This window comes from Phyllobates terribilis, unplaced genomic scaffold, assembly GCF_046119375.1.
Source record: "Phyllobates terribilis strain yellow unplaced genomic scaffold, ASM4611937v1 Scaffold_4__5_contigs__length_816908805, whole genome shotgun sequence".
Taxonomy (NCBI): Eukaryota; Metazoa; Chordata; class Amphibia; order Anura; family Dendrobatidae; genus Phyllobates; species Phyllobates terribilis.
Window position 1 is genome coordinate 705,587,718 of NW_027362764.1, and position 20,796 is coordinate 705,608,513.

At 43.3% G+C, this 20,796-nt stretch overlaps 1 protein-coding gene across 2 annotated transcripts; it reads right to left on the minus strand.

Moving 5' to 3' along the window:
* Positions 1 to 585: 585 nt before the first annotated feature.
* Positions 586 to 20,481, minus strand: ANKRD46 (ankyrin repeat domain 46). 2 transcript variants are annotated; one of them, XM_073679628.1, is made up of 4 exons: positions 20,358 to 20,481; positions 16,446 to 16,773; positions 15,198 to 15,431; positions 586 to 2,922 (listed from the first exon to the last, which is right to left on the minus strand). In XM_073679628.1, exons 2-4 carry the CDS (start codon positions 16,754 to 16,756, stop codon positions 2,706 to 2,708), a joined length of 762 nt encoding a protein of 253 aa, XP_073535729.1. In that variant the 5' UTR covers positions 16,757 to 16,773; positions 20,358 to 20,481; the 3' UTR covers positions 586 to 2,705. The 2 variants fall into 2 exon arrangements, with proteins under 2 accessions (XP_073535729.1, XP_073535728.1); XM_073679627.1 differs by lacking the exon at positions 20,358 to 20,481 and adding an exon at positions 20,176 to 20,351.
* Between the last annotated feature and the right edge of the window lie 315 nt (positions 20,482 to 20,796).

Below are 20,796 nucleotides of genomic sequence, written 5' to 3' on the forward strand. Positions count from 1 at the left end.
GAGTTCTCCTTCAATGGAAGTCTTCAAACAGAGGCTGGACAGACATCTGTCTGAGATGATTTGGTGAATCCTGCTTTGAGCAGAGGTTGGACCAGATGACCCAGGAGGTCCCCTCCAACTCTAACATTACAGGATTTTATGAACTCTATCGTGTTCATTTAACTATTCTTGAAGTGTTTTTGCGGTGCGGCAGGGCACGTTATCCTGCTGAAGGAGGTCACGGCCATTAGTCGGCCACATCTTTGTATCTGCAGTGTCAGGGAAGGGGCAGCATCTGTAATGAACTGAACATAACAGCCGCCCGCTCCATCAAGTCACCAACACAAAGGGGGGGGGGGGGGAGAAGAAGAGAAGAAGAAAACATTATCACCACCACCAGAAACCACAACTTTTAATCAGTTATTTAATTCAGCTCAGACACGGACAAACCAACTGTTATCTACCGCATATTACACTGATGCAATTTACCTTCTGTGAATTAAGCACCATTACACACGATTAAGTAGTAAGGCTCGCCACACACTCTAAGCCTTTTACAAAACTATTACCGGACTTAATGCATAAAAACTGTTCGTCCTTTATATAAAAAAAAAAAAAAAAAAAGTGTCATTGATGCCTCCAGGAACCAGTCAGACCACTTTTCCTTATTATAAATGATCTGATTGATAGCTAAAGAAATCAGGCAATTTCTTATGCATGAAGTGGATAGGCAGCCTTACAATAATACATTATTGACGGTATATTTGTCCTTGGAGTTAATGGTCCAAATACAAAACAAAAGGAAATGTAAAAAAAGTAAAAATTGCACACATTTGAGAAGCCAAAAAAAAAAAAGTAAAAATAAACAATAGAAGAAAAAGCAGAAAGTGACAATGTGTATATACATTATAATAAACACGGCAGTACGTTACCTATATACAAAGAAATAAGGTTTGTTAGAAGAAAAAAAAAAGTTTCAGAAATAGTTTAGTATAGTCAGTGGAAATATTATGAATTACTGGCTGCTCCGACTTTACAGAATGGGGCAGATTTACTGATCAAAATCAGCCCAAATTTTTAAATTGAGAACAATTGAATCTAAATTTTGCTGCAAGACATTGGTCTAAATTAAAGTTAACCAAAAGGTGGCATAAAGTGGGACTAATGTTTCTAAAGATGCACCAAATCTATCATCCACCATGAGCCACTGTTACATTTGGCACATCTATGCCTAAATTATCGAGGTACTAAAGGGTTATTTTAATTTTAAATACTTATCACCTGTGCACAGGTTAGATGATCACTGTTAGATGGTGGGAGTCTGACTGCAGGGATCCACACTGATTGGGGCCGATTCATGAAGACTGACTTTGTACATACCAGTCTTAATTAAGAGATGTGGTGGAGTAATATGCCCCGAATTCTTTAATATGCACACGCTGCTTAATTAATTCAGCGCATTTTCTCACTGGCGTGCACCTTCAGGAATGCTACTCTAGTTAGGGACTGGAGTAAAGTTTCTGGTGTAAGTTAAGCCACTAAAATGGCATAACTTTAGAGGAGTTCGGCGGGTAGCTGCTGCTATGTCCTATCCACTTTGGTGGAGCTGCCTGGGTCTAACATGAAAATGCCAAAACTTTTTTTGCGCAAAAAATGTGACTTTTCAAAGTATTTTACACTACAAATCCTGGCGTAAACACTCTGCTGAATCGGCCCCTTAGTGGGAATTGTATTTATTTATGGGCTCTGGTTTAGAAACGGAGTAGCGGGAACTGGGGGTGGGAAGTAAAAAGTCTATTTTTAATTTTCTCATAAATAAGTGATTTATTTTTATCAACAGGATAAATGATAACGGGGATCAAAACCTTGGAACCCCCATTGAATGAGAACTCAAAATCCTCGGTGTGAATGGAGCAGCAGTGAGCATGTGCGACCACTGCACCATTTAGTTCTGTAAGAGCGGTGGTCTCACATGTTCACTACTGTTTAATTGAAATTGAAGAATATGGGAATCACATTCTCGAGATCTGTGATGGTCTCAGCAGCCAGACCCCCTACAACCAACATTTATCACCTAGCCTGTAGATAGAGGACATACTGTTCGAAGACAACTCTTAGGCCTGATTTTGGGGAGTTGAAAAATAGAGAAGTTGAAAATGGAAGCTTGGTTAACAACTCAACAGCGATAGATATAGATATATATATATTTTCCATTTTGACTAAAAATGTCATATTTTATGGTCTTGATTTATATTTTGGCAATTTTCCAGTATTATAGAATGATAGGTTAACCTAAGTGGTGATAATGTAATATGTGACAAGAATAGACATCTAATAGGAAATAATACATGAAAATTAATAACGTAACACTTCAGGTCCTGAGACCAAAGATGGGAAGAGGGAATGAAATGTTAATGAAATCCAACGAGAACCGTGATCTTCTCCTATAAGGCCTTTCGTCCGGAGCCAAAGGAAGAAGAAATCCTCCATATGATTAGGAAAAGGGAGCAAGACTTAACCCAAGAGTCTTCTTCCATCTAAAATAGGGTACGTCCTATGTCCTTCAATATGGAGAAATCTTTCCATAGACCTTCTGATAATGTCCTACCACGTAATGAGAAGTGGGGTGACGTAAAGTGGTTCAGTCCAGAAGCCCAGCACCCACAGTCAGCGCTGCACTGGAAAGGATCGAGAAGCTGGACTCACGAGCAACCGCGGCACCTCGGCTAGTGAACGAGTTCTGGCTGATTCTCCACAAATGGCAGCACCCCGCTGACATAATATGCAATGCCCAGAGAAAGTAGGGCGATGACAATGAGAAGAAGGAGGACTCTCCAAAATCCAAGATCCTCCACAAATTCCTGCCAGGTGGTGCGGAAACTGGACAGGACTCCTTCTCCTTGTTGAAGGTTTGGATTCAAGAGGGAATGACTTTCCATAGCGCTGCAAGAACAAAAAAAAAAAATAGACACGTCAGCACGCGGCCAATCGTACATCTGCAACCCATTAGGAAAACTAGAACTGGATATTGGATTATAGTGTCACTCGGCATGCCAATTTTGACAGATATAAAAAAGACAAAAGGGATACTGAACCTAAATTCTATTTCATATCCCGCAGCTATGGTGAGAAGTGCAAGACGTTTTTCCAAGAGGTCATTTTTTGGGTTGGGCAGAGGCCGAGCTGTTGTACTTTAGTCTGCACATAAAGCAATTTATCCGATAGATATCAGGCTTACAGACCCAGCGTTACTGCAATCTGTTATGTACAGTAGTGCACAAATTTCCAATGAAAACCTAAAGCAAAAACATGTGGTTTAAGGATTAATCTCACGGTTTTAATACAGTTAATATACGTCATGGTTAACATATATCTGTACACTCTTTTGCCTCCTCCTCTGCCCAGGAGATGTGGTATGATCAGACCATGTTCCTGTACGGTCAGACACAGCCATTACACAGTACACAGCAGGGAAACATTTATAAGATTATCTCGGCACAGGAACATTTTATTTAATCACATCCAATTGTGGAACTTATTATTATTCCAAGATTTATTAATGAAAACATACTTTGTTTGTGGGACAACCACAGTATAATTGCAACTGTGTATGTTTAACTTACACTTTGAAAAGCCGGTCGGGAACTATGTGCCGGACGACTAATCCTAGTCTAAGGCAGGAGCCTGGCGACTTCTCCCCTCCTGCTCCCCTAGACTGACAGATCTCCCCCCTATACACAGAGAGAGGCCGATCAGTCTTGGAGAGCGGAGCGAAGTCACTGGGATCCTGCCTTGGACTTGTCTGAAAGCTGCATTGCAGAATAAATCATGCATTTCTACAATAGTGCAGTCAGTGTCTGAATCATATTGCAGCAATCATGAACTGATGGGTTCTCTTTAAAACTATAATGTGCAAGTCAAAACAAGCAACTTTGCAATTTACTCGCTATTAAAAATCCTCTCTATTCTCAACAGCAAAGTGATTTTTACTGCTTGATACCTAGGTTGCCGGCCACCTCTGCACTGTAGCAGTGAACATATGCAACGCATACAAGCCCTATTGCAAAGAGCTTATAAGGTTGCCAGATGGCTTGAGTGCACTGTTAGCTAATAACCCCGGTTAGTTTTGGTGAAACTTCACGCCACCAATGCTGCAAATGTAAAGCTGCCTCTTACACCAGCATCCAGAACACACAGTTCGGGTCAGCAGCAAGATGGAGCCACTGGTCTGAACTGTCAATCAAGAAGGAGTGCACCGCCCACCAGCAAGCAGGAAGCCAGGAGGAAGTGGAGCGGTGGGCACCTGGCTAAGACAAAGAGGTGGAAAAACAAAACAATCCACATATAACAAAGTCCATAATTTGTGCATTACACACTGTAAGACTTTGGTGGTGGAAATGTGACATATTCAGCTCATCATCGAATGACCCATTTCACATGAAGGAACCAATTTAGTCTATGGCAGAGTTCACAAGTGATTGCTTTTTGGGGGGACCAAGTGTCTGCAATAAACAAAAGAAATTTCAAACATGTCTGTTTTCAGAGTCATGGATCAAACTCGTCCATTCAAAATCAACTGGACCAGATTTTACTGTTTAATGGAAAGACGAAGCCTGGAATTTTTTTAAAAATATTTTTTGCATACAAAAAAATAGGATGACACATCGATGGTAAAAATGGGCACATGGACCAAAACATGGATGAAAACCAAATTCAACTTATTGCTGGAAAACTGTCAGTGAAAGACCTCCCCCCTACACAATAGAAGAGCCAAAGATGTCTGAATGACTAGCCTAAACGATGAAAGTGACAAGTTCTCGTCACTTTGTACCGTTTTCTCCATTTTGTCTTGTTAAGTAAAAATGTCAGCCAACGATGTCATTTGCAGTAATACCCGGAAAATGCAAGTCTCAGAGAGGAGAAACAATGTGCATGGTTATTCTTTATTTCCAGCAAAGTATTCCTGTAAATTACGCCCTGACACTTCTTGCCAAGAGCGGTTTCAGTAATGCGCAGCTATGCAGTCCGTCATCCGATGTTAATTGTGAGAGTAGAACGCAATGTTCCCACCACGAAGACGGTCTGCTACCATGACACAGGGAAGCTCAGCCGAGAGCTACTGGTTCTCTATGAGAGACACACTGAAGGGACACACTGAAGGGACACTCTCGCCCCTTCCCGCGACGCCCCCGCCCCTCTCCTTTGAGGGACACCTTCATCACTTTACTGCGACACCCTCACCCCTTCCCTTTACCGCGACATTCTCGTCCCTTCCCGCGACGTCCATACAAATTAGATAATTGGCTGTTTCAGCTGACATTTATTAAAAGTCAATTTAGCCTTCAACAATGGAGTGCAGGAGATCAACCGAGAGATCAGAAGAACTGTCCAACAGAGCAAGAAAATGTAGAATCTAATGCAGCTTAATGCTGGATTGTAGAGACTGTATAAAACAATGTCTTGAGGTTGGTTCAACCTTTTTGAGATAAATTCAACTACATTAGGGGCCCTATTTATTATGGCATTTACGCCTGTTTTTAGTGTTCCGCAACTATTTTTGTGTGCCATATTCATCTTTCCATTTGCACCTTTGTTTGAAGTCTACTCTGTTTGTGTTCGCCTGTTTTTTTGCAACGGTTTCTAGATGTTTTCACCCGATTCATCATTGGCAGCTATATGAAAAGTCCACTAAACTTATTGCTGATGTACCGCAGTCCCCACCAGGAGTGATTTTATGTATGCCAGCTATTGTTGCAATTTGTGCACCAAACTTTGCTCTAAAAGTTGCAAAAAAAAGTTAAAAGACTTTGTGCAAAAATTGATGAACTGTGTACGAATACCACAAGACAAGAAAGAAAAGTGAATACCCCTTCTGTCCATGAAATATCTAATTTATTACTATTGTAACACGTTTTAAAATTCCAACAAAATCATTACATTTTATTGGGGCTGTGTTTAAAAGTACATAATGCTGGTAAAAACTAGCAACTTCACAGTTTACCTCCTATTAAAAACCCTCTCCTTTCTCAAGAATGGCAGGATTTTTATCTTTACAGCGTACAACTTGTTGAAAATGTGACCGGCCACCGCTGCAGCCTCAGAGTGGCCAGTTACCTAGGCGAGCAGGTAATGCCACTTTTTTACTTTAGAGATATATGTATTCACTATGTGCAGTATATTGGAACTCATACAGATTGTCCTTGAAAACTGAATTATTAGAGAGCGACTCTCCAGTGACATTAGTGCACTTTAATGAGCAGACACCAGAGAGCGTGGGAATCCCCAGCTGGAAAGTAAGAGCAACTTGAGCCACCTGGTGGCCACAACAGTCATAGCATGGAATAAGACATGCTGGGTTCTTATATTATCAATGTAGCAGTCAGAACGGGTTCAATATTGTGACTATTGATACTTTTTTGGGGCAATTTAGTACTTAAATGCAAGTATTTTTGAGTAATTCTTGCAAAAAAGTGTTTTATTAAAATTACTTTTTGGATTTTTACAGCCTCTGTGTATCTCAGTACAAAGCTGATTGCAGAGTGATTTAACAGTGAATCAGTCAGTGAGCTCATTCTGACACTAATGCCTGTAACCTTTACCCATCATCCAAGCTGATTTATTAGAACATTAACGTTAGTCCATTCATAGGAACAGAGATAGAGTCTGTAACGCTTATATTTGACCTAAGCCGATTAATGACCACATGCAAGTTCAACTTTTACACGGTCCTAAATCAACTTGAATGATCGGTCCGGAGAAGAGAGATAAGAGTTATAGATTCTGCTGTCAGAACGAGCTCACTGACAGATTCATTGGTAGCTCACTCTGCAGCTAGTTATATACTGTGATATAAAGTGTAGGTAGTAGTCCAAAATTTGTAATTAAAATCATATTGAAAATATTATTGTAGCCAAACATACATTTATTTAAAAGGCCTTTTCTGGTTTCAGAAAAAAGACTCGGTCCCCCAGCTCAGCTCTGTCGATGTGATGCAGACAATAACAGTGGTAGAGACTTGGTGCTAGACCAGTTGAGGGTGAGTAAAGCACAGTTTGTTTTTGAAACACACTGCAGTCATGACACAGGGGTTTCCTTAAGCCAGAAATTCCCTTTAAGTTCAATATGAACAAAGAAAAAAAAAAGTTAGAGGGGATTTTCCAACATGTGCTTCTACATAAAAAAAAATAAATTTATATTATATATTATATATATATATATTGTGTGACTAAACTTTTGGTCTGTACTGTGTATATATATTATATATTATATCAACTGAAAATATGTCTTATATTCTAGGTTCTTCAAAGTAGCCACCCTTTGCTTTGATGACTGCTTTGCACACTCTTGGCATTCTCTTGATGAGCTTCAAGAGGTGGTCACCGGAAATGGTTTTCACTTCACAGGTGTGCCCTGTCAGGTTTAATAAGTGGGATTTCTTGCCTTATAAATGGGGTTGGGACCATCAGTTGTGTTGTGCAGAAGTCTGGTGGATACACAGCTGATAGTCCTACTGAATAGACTGTTAGAATTTGTATTATGGTAAGAAAAAAGCAGCTAAGTAAAGAAAAACGAGTGGCCATCATTACTTTAAGAAATGAAGGTCAGTCAGTGCGAAAAATTGGGCAAACTTTGAAAGTGTCCCCAAGTGCAGTTGCAACAACCATCAAGCGCTACAAAGAAACTGGCTCACATGAGGACCGCCCCAGGAAAAGAAGACCAAGAGTCACCTCTGCTTCTGAGGATAAGTTTATCCGAGTCACCAGCCTCAGAAATCGCAGGTTAACAGCAGCTCAGATTAGAGACCTGGTCAATGCCACACAGAGTTCTAGCAGCAGACACATCTCTACAACAACTGTTAAGAGGAGACTTTGTGCAGCAGGCCTTCATGGTAAAATAGCTGCTAGGAAACCACTGCTAAGGACAGGCAACAAGCAGAAGAGACTTGTTTGGGCTAAAGAACACAAGGAATGGACATTAGACCAGTGGAAATCTGTGCTTTGGTCTGATGAGTCCAAATTTGAGATCTTTGGTCCCAACCACCGTGTCTTTGTGCGACGCAGAAAAGGTGAACGGATGGACTCTACATGCCTGGTTCCCACCATGAAGCATGGAGGAGATGGTGTGATGGTGTGGGGGTGCTTTGCTGGTGACACTGTTGGGGATTTATTCAGAATTGAAGGCATACTGAACCAGCATGGCTACCACATCATCTTGCAGCTGCATGCTATTCCATCCGGTTAGCATTTAGTTGGACCATCATTTATTTTTCAACAGGACAATGACCCCAAACACACCTCCAGGCTGTGTAACGGCTATTTGACCAAGAAGGAGAGTGATGGGGTGCTACGCCAGATGACCTGGCCTCCACAGTCACCAGACCTGAACCCAATCGAGATGGTTTGGGATGAGCTGGACCGCAGAGTGAAGGCAAAAGGGCCAACAAGTGCTAAGCATCTCTGGGAACTCCTTCAAGATTGTTGGAAGACCATTTCCGGTGAATACCTCTTGAAGCTCATCAAGAGAATGCCAAGAGTGTGCAAAGCAGTCATCAAGGCAAAAGGTGGCTACTTTGAAGAACCTAGAATATAAGACATATTTTCAGTTGTTTCACACTTTTTTGTTAAGTATATAATTCCACATGTGTTAATTCATAGTTTTGATGCCTTCAGTGTGAATGTACAATTTTCATAGTCATGAAAATACAGAAAAATCTTTAAATGAGAAGGTGTGTCCACATTCAACTTTGTACAAAACAAAGTATTCAATGAGAATATTTCATTCAGATCCAGGATGCTTCATTTGAGTGTTCCCTTTATTTTTTTGAGCAGTGTATTTGAGATATATATATACACACACACACACACACACACACACACACACACATACAGTATATATTTTTGAAAGGACGCTGCTGTATAGAGAAGTGTATAAGTACATGCTATTTAAAAAAAAAAAAAAAAAAAAGCATAATATAAGAGTCGTAGAGCAATGACCGAGCAGGTGTGACCTGCTGTGGAACTGTAAAATAAGGAAAGTGAGTGGGTTAAATCCTACTTGTTAGATATAGGGAAAATGCATGGAAATGACGGCACGTCTGTTCACGTATTTCGATTCTTACAAATTGTTATACAGTAGTGTTGTCATTGCCATGGGGTATCTACCTTTCCACCTACGTGTTTTCCATCCATCTGTGCCCTCCACTGGCTCCTGTAAAGTCATAGCTGTCAATCAAGGAAGAGGAGGGTAGAGCGAAGGAAAATAAGTAGGTGCACTGAACTATTTGGCCAAACCAAGGGTGAATGGAGTACGTGTGCTTGGTTTGAACAGTCATTGGGTGCCGAAGATTCCCTTTAAGCCAAAAATTGCATTGGGCCTCCTTCACACGTCAGTGTTTCCTTTATGTGTGGTATCCATTATTTCACGGATATCACACAGTGCCGGACTGAGGTGCCAAGGGCCCATCAGTAACCAACTCCAGGGCCCGACTTTTCACTTATCCTCAATCACAAATTGATCTAACAATGAACAGGGTAGACTGATAAATGAATAAGATGCTGCCTTTGCCTGTACATAGTGATTCCAGTATATTGTGCCAAGTACTGCTCATATAAGAGGGTGGTGGCCCACCAGAGGATTCTCCTGTTCTCTTGTGGGCCAGTCCGAGCCGTACCCATTATAGCCTATGATGCTATGCACATGTCATCCGTGCTGCCACCAAAAAAATGGACAAGGGCCAAACCAAGTCTATGGGTCTGTGAAAAACATGTCCAGCACACGGATGGGATGGCATCAGTGTACAATCTCTGTGCTCTAAATGTTTAACATCGCAAAGTATAGGTTTGTAATTTCTTTCTTTAATAGTCAAAACGCTAATTAGCATAAGAAGAACAGAGTTTATAAAGCCTTTTTTAAACATTAGTTTAGGTGACTGACAGTACAAAGGGCTGGCTAGGCAGGGAATTTAGCAATGTACAAATGCGGCTGGGTTGGAGGACATGACAGGTTTCCTTTAAATGGATTTTATGTGATATATCAAACACAAAGTAGCGAGTATTTGCCAAGTGTAAAGGAAATGATTCATGGTTTACTAAATCTTTTAAAAATAAATCTAAAACTTGTGACGTGCATTTGTATTCAGCCCCCCTGAGGCAATACTTTGTAGGACCACCTTTCGCTGCAACTACTGCTGCAGGTCTTTTGGAGTCTGTTTCTACCAACTTTGCAGATCTAGTGGTGATATTTTTGCCCATTCTTCTTTGCACACTCGCTCAGGGAGATTGGATGGAGGCGTCTGGGAAGAGCAATTTTCAAGTCTTGCCACAGATTCTCAATGGGATTTAGGACTGGGCCATTCACACACATGAATATATTATAATATACACCATCCATTGTAGCTCTGGCAGTATGTTTAGGGCCGTTGTCCTGCTGGAAGGTGAACAGGACTGGACCAAGGAAATGCAGTGGATGTTGTGTATATGGACTTTTCAAAAGCTTTTGATACGGTTCCACACAAAAGGTTGATACATAAAATGAGAACAATGGGGATAGGGGAAAATATATGTAAGTGGGTTAAGAACTGGCTCAATGATAGGAAACAAAGGGTGGTTATTAATGGAAAACACTCAGACTGGGTCTCAGTTAACAGTGGGGTACCACAGGGGTCAGCATTGGGCCCGCTTCTTTTTAACATATTTATTAATGACCTCGTAGGGGGCATACAGAGTAATATTTCAATATTTGCAGATGACACTAAACTCTGCAGGGTAATCAATACACAGGAGGACAATTTTATATTACAGGAGGATCTATGTAAACTAGAAGCTTGGGCTGATAAATGGCAAATGAGCTTTAATGGGGATAAATGTAAGGTAATGCACTTGGGTAGAGGAAATAAAATGTATAATTATATGCTTAATTGTAAAACACTGGGCAAAACTGTAACTGAAAAAGACCTGGGTGTATTGGTGGACGACACGTTTAGTGGCCAGTGTCAGGCAGCTGCTGCAAAGGCAAATAAAATAATGGGATGCATTAAAAGAGGCATAGATGCTCATGAGGAGAACATAATTTTACCTCTATACAAGTCACTAGTGCGACCACACTTAGAATACTGTGTACAGTTCTGGTCTCCGGTGTATAAGAAAGACATAGCTGAACTAGAGCGGGTGCAGAGAAGAGCGACCAAGGTTATTAGAGGACTGGGGGGTCTGCAATACCAAGACAGGTTATTACACTTGAGGTTATTTAGTTTGGAAAAACGAAGGCTTAGGGGTGATCTTATTACTATGTACAAGTATATGAGGGGACAGTACAAAGACCTTTCTACTGATCTTTTTACTCTGAGGCCTGAGACAGTAACAAGGGCGCATCTTCTACGTCTGGAGGAAAGAAGGTTTAATCATAATCACAGACGCGGATTCTTTACTGTAAGAGCAGTGAGACTATGGGACTCTCTGCCGCATGATGTTGTAATGAGTGATTCACTACTAAAATTTAAGAAGGGCATGGATGCCTTTCTTGAAAAGTATAATATTACAGGTTATATACACTAGATTCCTTGATAGGGCGTTGATCCAGGGAACTAGTCTGATTGTCGTATGGAGTCAGGAAGGAATTTTTTTCCCCCAATGTGGAGTTTAGTGTTTGCCCCATGGTTTTTTTTTTTTTTTTTTTTGCTTTCCTCTGGATCAACATGTTAGGCTATGGGTTGAATTAGATGGACTTAGTCTTCCTTCAACCTTAAAAACTATGTTACTATGTTATGCCCCAGTATCAAGTCTTTTGCAGCCTCTAGCAGGTTTTCCTCCAGGACTGCCCTGCATTTAGCTCCTTCCATCGAAGAAAAAAGTATCCCCACACCATGATGCTGCCACCACCATGTGTGACAGTGGGAATGGTGCTTTCTGTCAGAGTTTCGCATTTAACCCAAAACGTTCTACTTTGGTCTCATCTGACCAGAGCACCTTCTTCCACACGCTAGCTCTGTCACCTACATGGCTTTTTGCAAATGGGACTTCTTATGGCTTGCGCTAAAAAAAAAAAGTCTTTCTTCTTGCCATATTTCCATAAAGGCCAGATTTGTCACATGATAAAATGAAAAGGTGTCAATCAAAAGTACAACTCGTCCCGCAAAACACAAGCCCTTATATGGCTATGTGATGGAAAAAATACAAAAAGTTATGGCTCTTGGAAGACGAGGAGAAAAAAAAGCAAAGTGTAAAAAAGCCTGGTAGGAAACAGGTTAAAAAAGCATTTTCCTTTAATTAGAAATCCTCTCTATTCTTACAGTGGAGGGATTTTGAATCCTTTAGTTTGTCTAGATTACCAGGCAACGCTGCAGTCTGTCAGAGGTGGTCGGTCTCCTTTTCTATAGAGCTTGTAAGCGCTGCTCTGAAGCTGGCGGTACAGCTGGTTTTTGACAGGTTCAGTGTCCCAGCGCTCCTCCATTGGTACAGAAGCAAAGCTTCTTCTTGCAATATGGGAGTGCACACAGCTTGAACTTTCAATCATCTTGAGCCAAATACGGAGACTTGTGATTTTCGTTGCAGACTTAAGTAAGACTTTTGCGTTTTGCAATTTGAATCTTAGGTAATCGCAGACATAAGATAACAACATCTTCATTTCCTCACTCTGTGGATCCAAATTTATTTTTACCGTACTTTTAAATGACAAGACGGATAGGTTTATTTGGTAGTCGCAGTGAAAACGACCTTTGCTTCTCATATAACTGCAGTTACACATTAGCCTGTAAGTGCCCATGTGCTGCCCACTCAGCTTCTAATTTGTTGTGTTATTTCCTGTACTTTTCCGTTCCATCCTAGAGTCTGATTTATGACCCATCGACTGGTGGTGCCAGTACTTCTGCTGCACCTAAAGCAGCAGTGCAGGGTGTACAAAGGGCACAGAGCCTTCAATGTAACTGGGCCTGACAGATAGCGGATTATAATACAATGCCTTGATGGTTTTTAAAATATTTTAAAAATATAAAGTCTGAAAATTGTGATGTGCATTTCTATTCAGCCTCCTGTAGTCGGATACTCCTAAATAAAATCCTGAGTGACTAATTTCCTCCAGAAGTCACAATTAGTAATTTGAGTCCACCAGTGTGTAGTTTCTTCTTAGTATAACTACAGCTGTTCTGTGAAGGCCTCAGGTTTGTTTGAAAACATTAGAAATCAAACAGCATCATAAAAAACCAAGGAGCACATTGGACAGGTCAGGGATAAAGTTGTGGAGAAGAGTAAAGCAGGGTTAGGTTATAAAGAAATAGTCCAAGCTCTGAACATCTCACGGAGCACTGTTCAGTCCATCAACCAAAAATGGAAGCATTATGGGTCAACTACAAAACTACCAACACATGGCTGTCCACCTAGACTGACATCCCAAGCAGGGAGAGCACTAATTAGAGAAGCAGCCAAGAGGCCTATGGTCACTCTGGACGAGCTGCAAAGATCCACAGCTCAGATGGGAGAATCTGTCCACAAGATATAAGGACATGGTCACACGTTCAGTATTTTACATCAGTATTTGTTCCATTCCTGATTTTTGGCTCACAATCAGAGGAAAAGTATAGAAACAAGTGCACCACTTCTGCATTTTACACCCACTCCTGATTTTGGCTTACGAATGCTGATGTAAAATACTGAATGTGTGAACGTGGCCTGAGTTATATACTCCGCAAATCTGGCCTTTGTGGAAGAGTGGCAAGAATAAAGCCATTTTTGAAAGCAAGTCACAAGAAGTCCCGTTTGCAGTTTATAAAAAGCCATGTAGGGGACACAGATAGCATGTGGAAGAAGCTGCGCTGGTGAGATGACACCAAAGTAGACCTTTTTGGGCTAAATGAAAAACACTATCTGTGGCAGAAAACTAACCCTGCACATCACCCCGAAAACACCATACCCACCGTCAAATATGGTGGTGGCAGCATCATGCTGTGGGGAGGCTTTTCTTCAGCAGGGACAGAGAAGCTGGTCAGAGTTAATGCAAAAATGGATGGAACTAAATACAGGACAATCCTGGAGGAAAACTTGTTAGAGGCTGCAAAAGACTTGAGACTGGGGCGTAAGTTCACCCTTCAGCAGGACAACCACCCTAAACATACTGCCAGAGCTACAATGGATGGTACAGATCAAAGCATATTCATGTGTGTGAATGGCCCAGTCAAAGTCCAGACCTAAGTCCCAATGAGAATCTGTGGCAAAACTTAGCAGTGCTCTCCATCCAATCTCACTGAGCTAGAGCGAGTATGAAAAGAAGGATGGGCAAAAATTTCAGACTGGCACCAGTAATTGCAGCTAAAGGCAGTCCTACAAAGTACTGACTCAGGGGGGGCTGAATACAAATGCACGTCACAATTTTTAGATTTATATTTTTAAAATATTTAGAAAACCATGTATCATTTCCTTTACACTTCACAAATACTTGCTACTTTGTGTTGGCATAGCACATAAAATCCCAATAAAATACATTTCAGTTTGTGGATGTAATGTGAAAAAAAATGTGGAAAAGTTCATGGAGTTTGAATACTTTTTCAAGGCACTGTAAGTCTATAGGCAGCTATATGGACAGGTTTCATCTATAGATCACTATGTATGTACTTCAATCAATTAGCCTGCAGCCATCAGCCTGGGTCAGAGGTTTTTCTTGAGAATATTAGAGATCAAACAGCATCATGTAAGCCAAGGGAACCCACCAGACAGGTCAGGGATAAAGTTGTGGAGAAGAATAAAGTAGGGTTAGGTTATAAAAAAAAATAGCCCAAGCTCTGAAAATCTCATGGAGCATTGTTCTGCACGCTCTTATGAATTGGTTTAAGCAGGTCATGCACATTAGATGTACATCGGTGGAACCTGGCAAACCGGTCAAGCATCTAACGTGTGAGGGGGTCTCTCAACCCACCCTCAATAGCGGAAACAGTTTCCTGATTCTTTTCTTCTCAGGGAGAGGAGTTCAGACTGGCAGTGGCTTATTCCTCTCTTCCTACTGAGATCACAAGCATGCATGTGTATGGAAGAAAGGGGGACAGGAGTGATAGCAGTCAGCTTGCCCCTCTGATAATGATAACATACCCCAGTTAATTCTGGTGTTACTGCCCATCTCACTTTTAGTTACCACTTGGTGACACCATTATAGGGATTTCAGCCGATACAAGGAAACTGTAAGTGTGTTGAAGAAAGACAGGAAATATAAAGAAATACAAACTTTTCCCAACGTACCAATCTTCCTCGGTGGATCCTTCCGACAGTGTGCTGTGTCCCTTCTCCATTAGCAGCTCGGAGCATTGGACATATCTTTCGCTTTCAACCGTTTGCATGGTTTCCATCTTAGAGTGAGTGCCCCTGTTGAAGCCCTTCACCTCTTGTTCTTCCAAGGACTCCAACATGCGGATCACCTCCTTATTCACCCCTCTGCGCTTTGCCAGAACTAGCGGGGTAGCACCTTGGTGATTGCTGAGAAAACATGTGAATTACAGAAGGGTAAGAACATCATCCTTGATTTCACCGATATTAAGAACATTACTGGAATTATGACTTTTTTCCCTTGGAGGTTGTCCCGTTTCAAAGATTATTCTTCCATAGGTTCAGGGACGGAATAAAAACAAACCAAGTTTTTATGCACCATCCGGGGGTCCAGTGCTGCCTCTTATTTTGGTCTTTGTTGATCAGCTGCAGCCAGTTACCGAGCTAAGCGGCTTGTGACCTCTACATCACAGCGCTGGAACCAGGAAAGTGAATAAAAGCTCTTTTTTTTTTTTTGCATGTCTTAGCCTATGGAGGAATAATCCTTGAAAAGGGAACCTGCACCTTTGCAATCCAACTATAAAAGTACATTTTCCACTAAACTCAGAGTTTTTTTCCCCCAATCTTCTTTCACTAGTACTCATTACTTTGTGATATTTTGTTGTCCCTTTTTACTGCAACTCCGGAGGAAATTTTGTTGCAAAAATTGTAACAACCATATCTGGACAACTGTTAACACTTTTTATTTCATCACCTGCTCTATGAGGAAGACCTGAACCGTGAAATCTTCCCTGCAACCAATCTAAATTATGCTTAAAAAGGAGTCCAAGACAGAAAGGAGGATGCAACTTTTCACATACAGTTTTATATCCAATTACTTGAGATCGGCTTCAAATGCAAAAACAGGGAGACCCCGCAAGCATTAGTCTTTGCAAATGCAAGGGAGACCCTGTAAGCATTAGTTTTTGCAAAAGCAAGGCAGACCCCGTAAGCATTAGTTTTTGCAAAAGCAAGGGAGACCCTGCAAGCATTAGTTTTTGCAAACGCAAGGGAGACCCTGCAAGCATTCGTTTTTGCCTTGGTAATGGGAAAAAGATTGATGCTCTGATCTCCCCTAGACTGCAGAAAAAGAATTAAAAAAACCCTTTAAGTCAGGAGCAGCTGCTCTAAACTGAGAATTTATTAATTTTCCTTGGCATAACTCATTCGATATAATGAACTCACCAAATATCAATTTTGAGACCGTTGGAGACAAGGAACTGTATTGTGTCCACGTGACCACAGAGGTGCAGGGCTGTATTTCCCTGATAATCGGTGGCGAGGAGATCGGCTCCAAACTTGTGCAGCAGCTGACAGATGTCTACGTTCCCTCTGGCTGCAGCCAGGTGAAGCCCCGTACGGCCTCGGCTGTCTCGGATGTTGGGATCAAACCCACTTTCTAGAAGGCGCTTGGAATAGTTGAAGTCCCCATCGATGCAGGCCTGCAGCAGGGGAACGTTGGTCTGGGATGAATCGTTCACAAAGATGTAGGACATGACTGGATCTAGATGAGCTAGAAAAAGAAAGGAAAAAAAAAAAATATCAGGGAATTGGTGAAAGCAAATAATGGAGGGAACGATATGATTCATAAAGCTAAAGACAAACAAATAGCTATGATGATGTCCTCATTAAAAGATATGTTGCAGCTATGAGGCGAAGGCTGCCCCTACAAGCGATTGTTAGACAACAGTTTTAAAAGGCTGCGTAACTTTCAAGGGCCACCATCATTATCTGAAAAACGTGAGCGAAGAGACTTTCACCAATGTGAAGAAAGGGGATGGAGGTGTTTAAATCACTTAAAGGTATTCTGTCAGCACAGAACGACTGTTCAAACCAAGTAGAGGCGCTCACTGCACCCTTGGTGTGGCCAAACATTTAAGTACACCTTACAATCTATCCACCCCCCCCCCTCCACTCCTCTTTGATTGACAACTTTGAATTCACTGAGCCAGAGTAGGGCGGAGATCAGTGGAAAACAAGCAGGTGGGAAGGTACACCTAAATGTTAGGCCACACCTAGGGTGCTCCGAGCTCATGTGCTTGAACAGTCACTGTGCTGACAGACGCCCTTTAAAAGAATGGACATTTTAATGGGAGAGCCACTGACTGGGACCCCCTCCAGTAGCTAAAATGCTGCTGTAAGGAGTAACCAAGACTCCCGGGGACTGAGTGTAATTATTACATGGTCGACAATTTATCTGAATGGGTGCAATATAACAGAAGCGATCTAGCTTATTGCTAAGGGGTTCGGATTTAGAAATAAGGGTGTCCTGATGGGGAAAACCCTATAAAATAGAAGTGAGAAATAGTTAAGCTTTGTATTCGGAAAAAAAAGCTCACATGCTGGTTACAGATTAAAGGGTTACTCCATAGATAGTAGGCTATCCTGTGTGTGTTATATGGAGGATACCTAACTGATCTCTGGGGGTCCACCTGCTGGAGCCCCCCAGTAATCACGAGAGCAGGGCCCTGCACAGCATGGTCTCAAATGGAGCGTAGGTGCACATGATCGACCTCCGCTTCATTCAGAAAAAGCAGAGGACCGCGCTCCAACGTCTGCAGGATAGTGTACATAAGCCCGAGCAGGATCACTTTGCGACGCGACATTAGTCTTAGTTTATGTAAAACTTGGCCTACCCAGCAACAGTCATGAGACAAAAAAGGAAGAAAAAAAAAAAGCTATCGGTCTGTGAATTGCTGTAGAGTGAGTATTTTATGATACAATACTAAATAAATGGGGACAATGCCCATAATGTCTATAATGCGCTGTTTAATTAATGGCGCTATATAAGTGAGTAAAATAAATAGTAAAAAAAAAAACAAAAACAAAAAAAAACAGATATTTGCAGATGAGCTGTACTTGCATGTGACTATACAGACTAAAAAAAAAATACATAAAAAATTGAGTCTACCTAACTTGTGAGGATGAGTGTCGTTCCCCATTAAGAGGAGCCAAAAATCGAGGAACGTTCACTCCTGACTATCGGCTTGAACTAAAAAAAAAAATACAAAAATAAAAGGCTCATCTGTAAACTGTGATGATTTTTAAGCCGGCAGCACATCGTCCGGGGCAAACATGCTGCCGATGAAATCATGTTCTATGGGCACAGAACGGTCATAGTAACGATCATTCTGCGTGCACCGCATTCTGCGCCAGCCAGTGAAAGTGCGCAGATCAGCTTACATGTAGTCGGCCTTTAATGGTTGCAGTCGGCACGTCTAAGGGGCCATCACACAGGTAAGGAGCACAGAAGTGTACAGTGTATAGTAACGTTATCACAGATCCCATATAATCAGACACATACTGAATACGGAGACATTCACACAGTTGTATTTTCGGTCCGAGGGCTGTCTGGGGAGAAAACTGACATCACAAGGATGGCACGAGGACCATAGCCACGGCACCGTTCACATATCACACAAGTATCCACGTGAAGAAAAAGAAAAATATTTGTCCTGTACTTCAAATAAGACTTGTCTATTCAGGTCTATGGGGGCTAAAAAATAAATACATCTAATACTATATAACATCCGGCGACACTCACAGCATCGCACGTCATCGCCAGCGACACTCACAGCATCGCACGTCATCGCCAGCGACACTCACAACATCGCACGTCATCGCCACCGACACTCACAACATCGCACGTCATCGCCACCGACACTCACAGCATCGCCGCCACTCACAGCATCGCACGTCACCGCCACCGACACTCACAGCATCGCACGTCACCGCCACCGACACTCACAGCATCGCACGTCACCGCCAGCGACACTCACAGCATCGCACGTCACCGCCACCGACACTCACAGCATCGCACGTCATCGCCACCGACACTCACAGCATCGCACGTCATCGCCACCGACACTCACAGCATCGCACGTCATCGCCACCGACACTCACAGCATCGCACGTCATCGCCACCGACACTCACAGCATCGCACGCCACCGACAGTCACAGCATCGCACGTCATCGCCACCGACACTCACAGCATCGCACGTCATCGCCAGCGACACTCACAGCATCGCACGTCATCGCCAGCGACACTCACAGCATCGCACGTCATCGCCACCGACACTCACAACATCGCACGTCATCGCCACCGACACTCACAGCATCGCACGTCACCGCCACCGACACTCACAGCATCGCACGTCACCGCCACCGACACTCACAGCATCGCACGTCACCGCCACCGACACTCACAGCATCGCACGTCATCGCCACCGACACTCACAGCATCGCACGTCATCGCCACCGACACTCACAGCATCGCACGTCATCGCCACCGACACTCACAGCATCGCACGTCACCGCCACCGACACTCACAGCATCGCACGTCATCGCCAGCGACACTCACAGCATCGCACGTCATCGCCACCGACACTCACAGCATCGCACGTCACCGCCACCGACACTCACAGCATCGCACGTCATCGCCAGCGACACTCACAGCATCGCACGTCATCGCCACCGACACTCACAGCATCGCACGTCACCGCCACCGACACTCACAGCATCGCACGTCATCGCCAGCGACACTCACAGCATCGCACGTCATCGCCACCGACACTCACAGCATCGCACGTCATCGCCAGCGACACTCACAGCATCGCACGTCATCGCCACCGACACTCACAGCATCGCACGTCATCGCCACTCACAACATCCAAAGTCGTCGTCGCCACCGATACTCAGTGCTGCATATCGTCATCACCGCACTCACAACATCGCACGTCGTCGTCACGTCGTCGTATATCATCACCAGCGCACACACGTCGCATGTTGTCACCACCACACTCACAATGGCGCACATTGTCGCACGTCGTCATCACGCTCACAGTCATTACATACAATGTCGCAGACTCATACCACTACAGGCACCAGCAGTCAGCGGGCACATGATACATTACTGGCATCTGCGGCTCCTCCTGTATTGATGAGCTCCAGCCCTTCCTCTGCACAGAGATGCAGGCCCAGACCGGCCATTCTCCAGAAATACCCGCCTCACCCGGTCCCAGCGCCGCAGCAGGAGAGGCCTCAGCCGCCCCCTGATGATGTACACAGCAGCGGAGGACACAGGACGAGCACCTACCTGCACAATGCACGACCACCGATGTGCGATGTTATTGGATCTTGGGGAGGAGGAGCGGCCACACTGTCTGTACAGGAGCGGCGACACCCAGCGGCCGCTAGCGAGCATTACACACAAACAGCACAGGGCACATAGCAGATACTAGATCACATCGAGCGGACCTCTGAAGATGTCACGTGATCAGGCTGACGGCTTCTGTTATTTTGTGTTTTGGTGTATGGCAGTGTCCTCCAGAGCAGGAGATAGAGGAGCTGTGTGCGCCAGGGGCCGAGTACAGAGATGTGCGCCAGGGGCCGAGTACAGAGATGTGCGGCAGGGGCCGAGTACAGAGATGCGCGGCAGGGGCCGAGTACAGAGATGTGCGGCAGGGGCCGAGTACAGAGATGTGCGGCAGGGGCCGAGTACAGAGATGTGCGGCAGGGGCCGAGTACAGAGATGT

Excerpts from the sequence above, each read along its gene's own strand:
- ANKRD46 (XM_073679627.1), bottom strand. The coding sequence starts at position 20,251 with ATGGCCGGTCTGGGCCTGCATCTCTGTGCAGAGGAAGGGCTGGAGCTC. Across the intron at positions 16,774-20,175 it reads AGGAGGAGCCGCAGATGCCA|CTCATCTAGATCCAGTCATG; the intron begins GTAATGTATCAT and ends TTCTTTTTCTAG. Across the intron at positions 15,432-16,445 it reads GGTCTCAAAATTGATATTTG|CAATCACCAAGGTGCTACCC; the intron begins GTGAGTTCATTA and ends ATGTTTTCTCAG.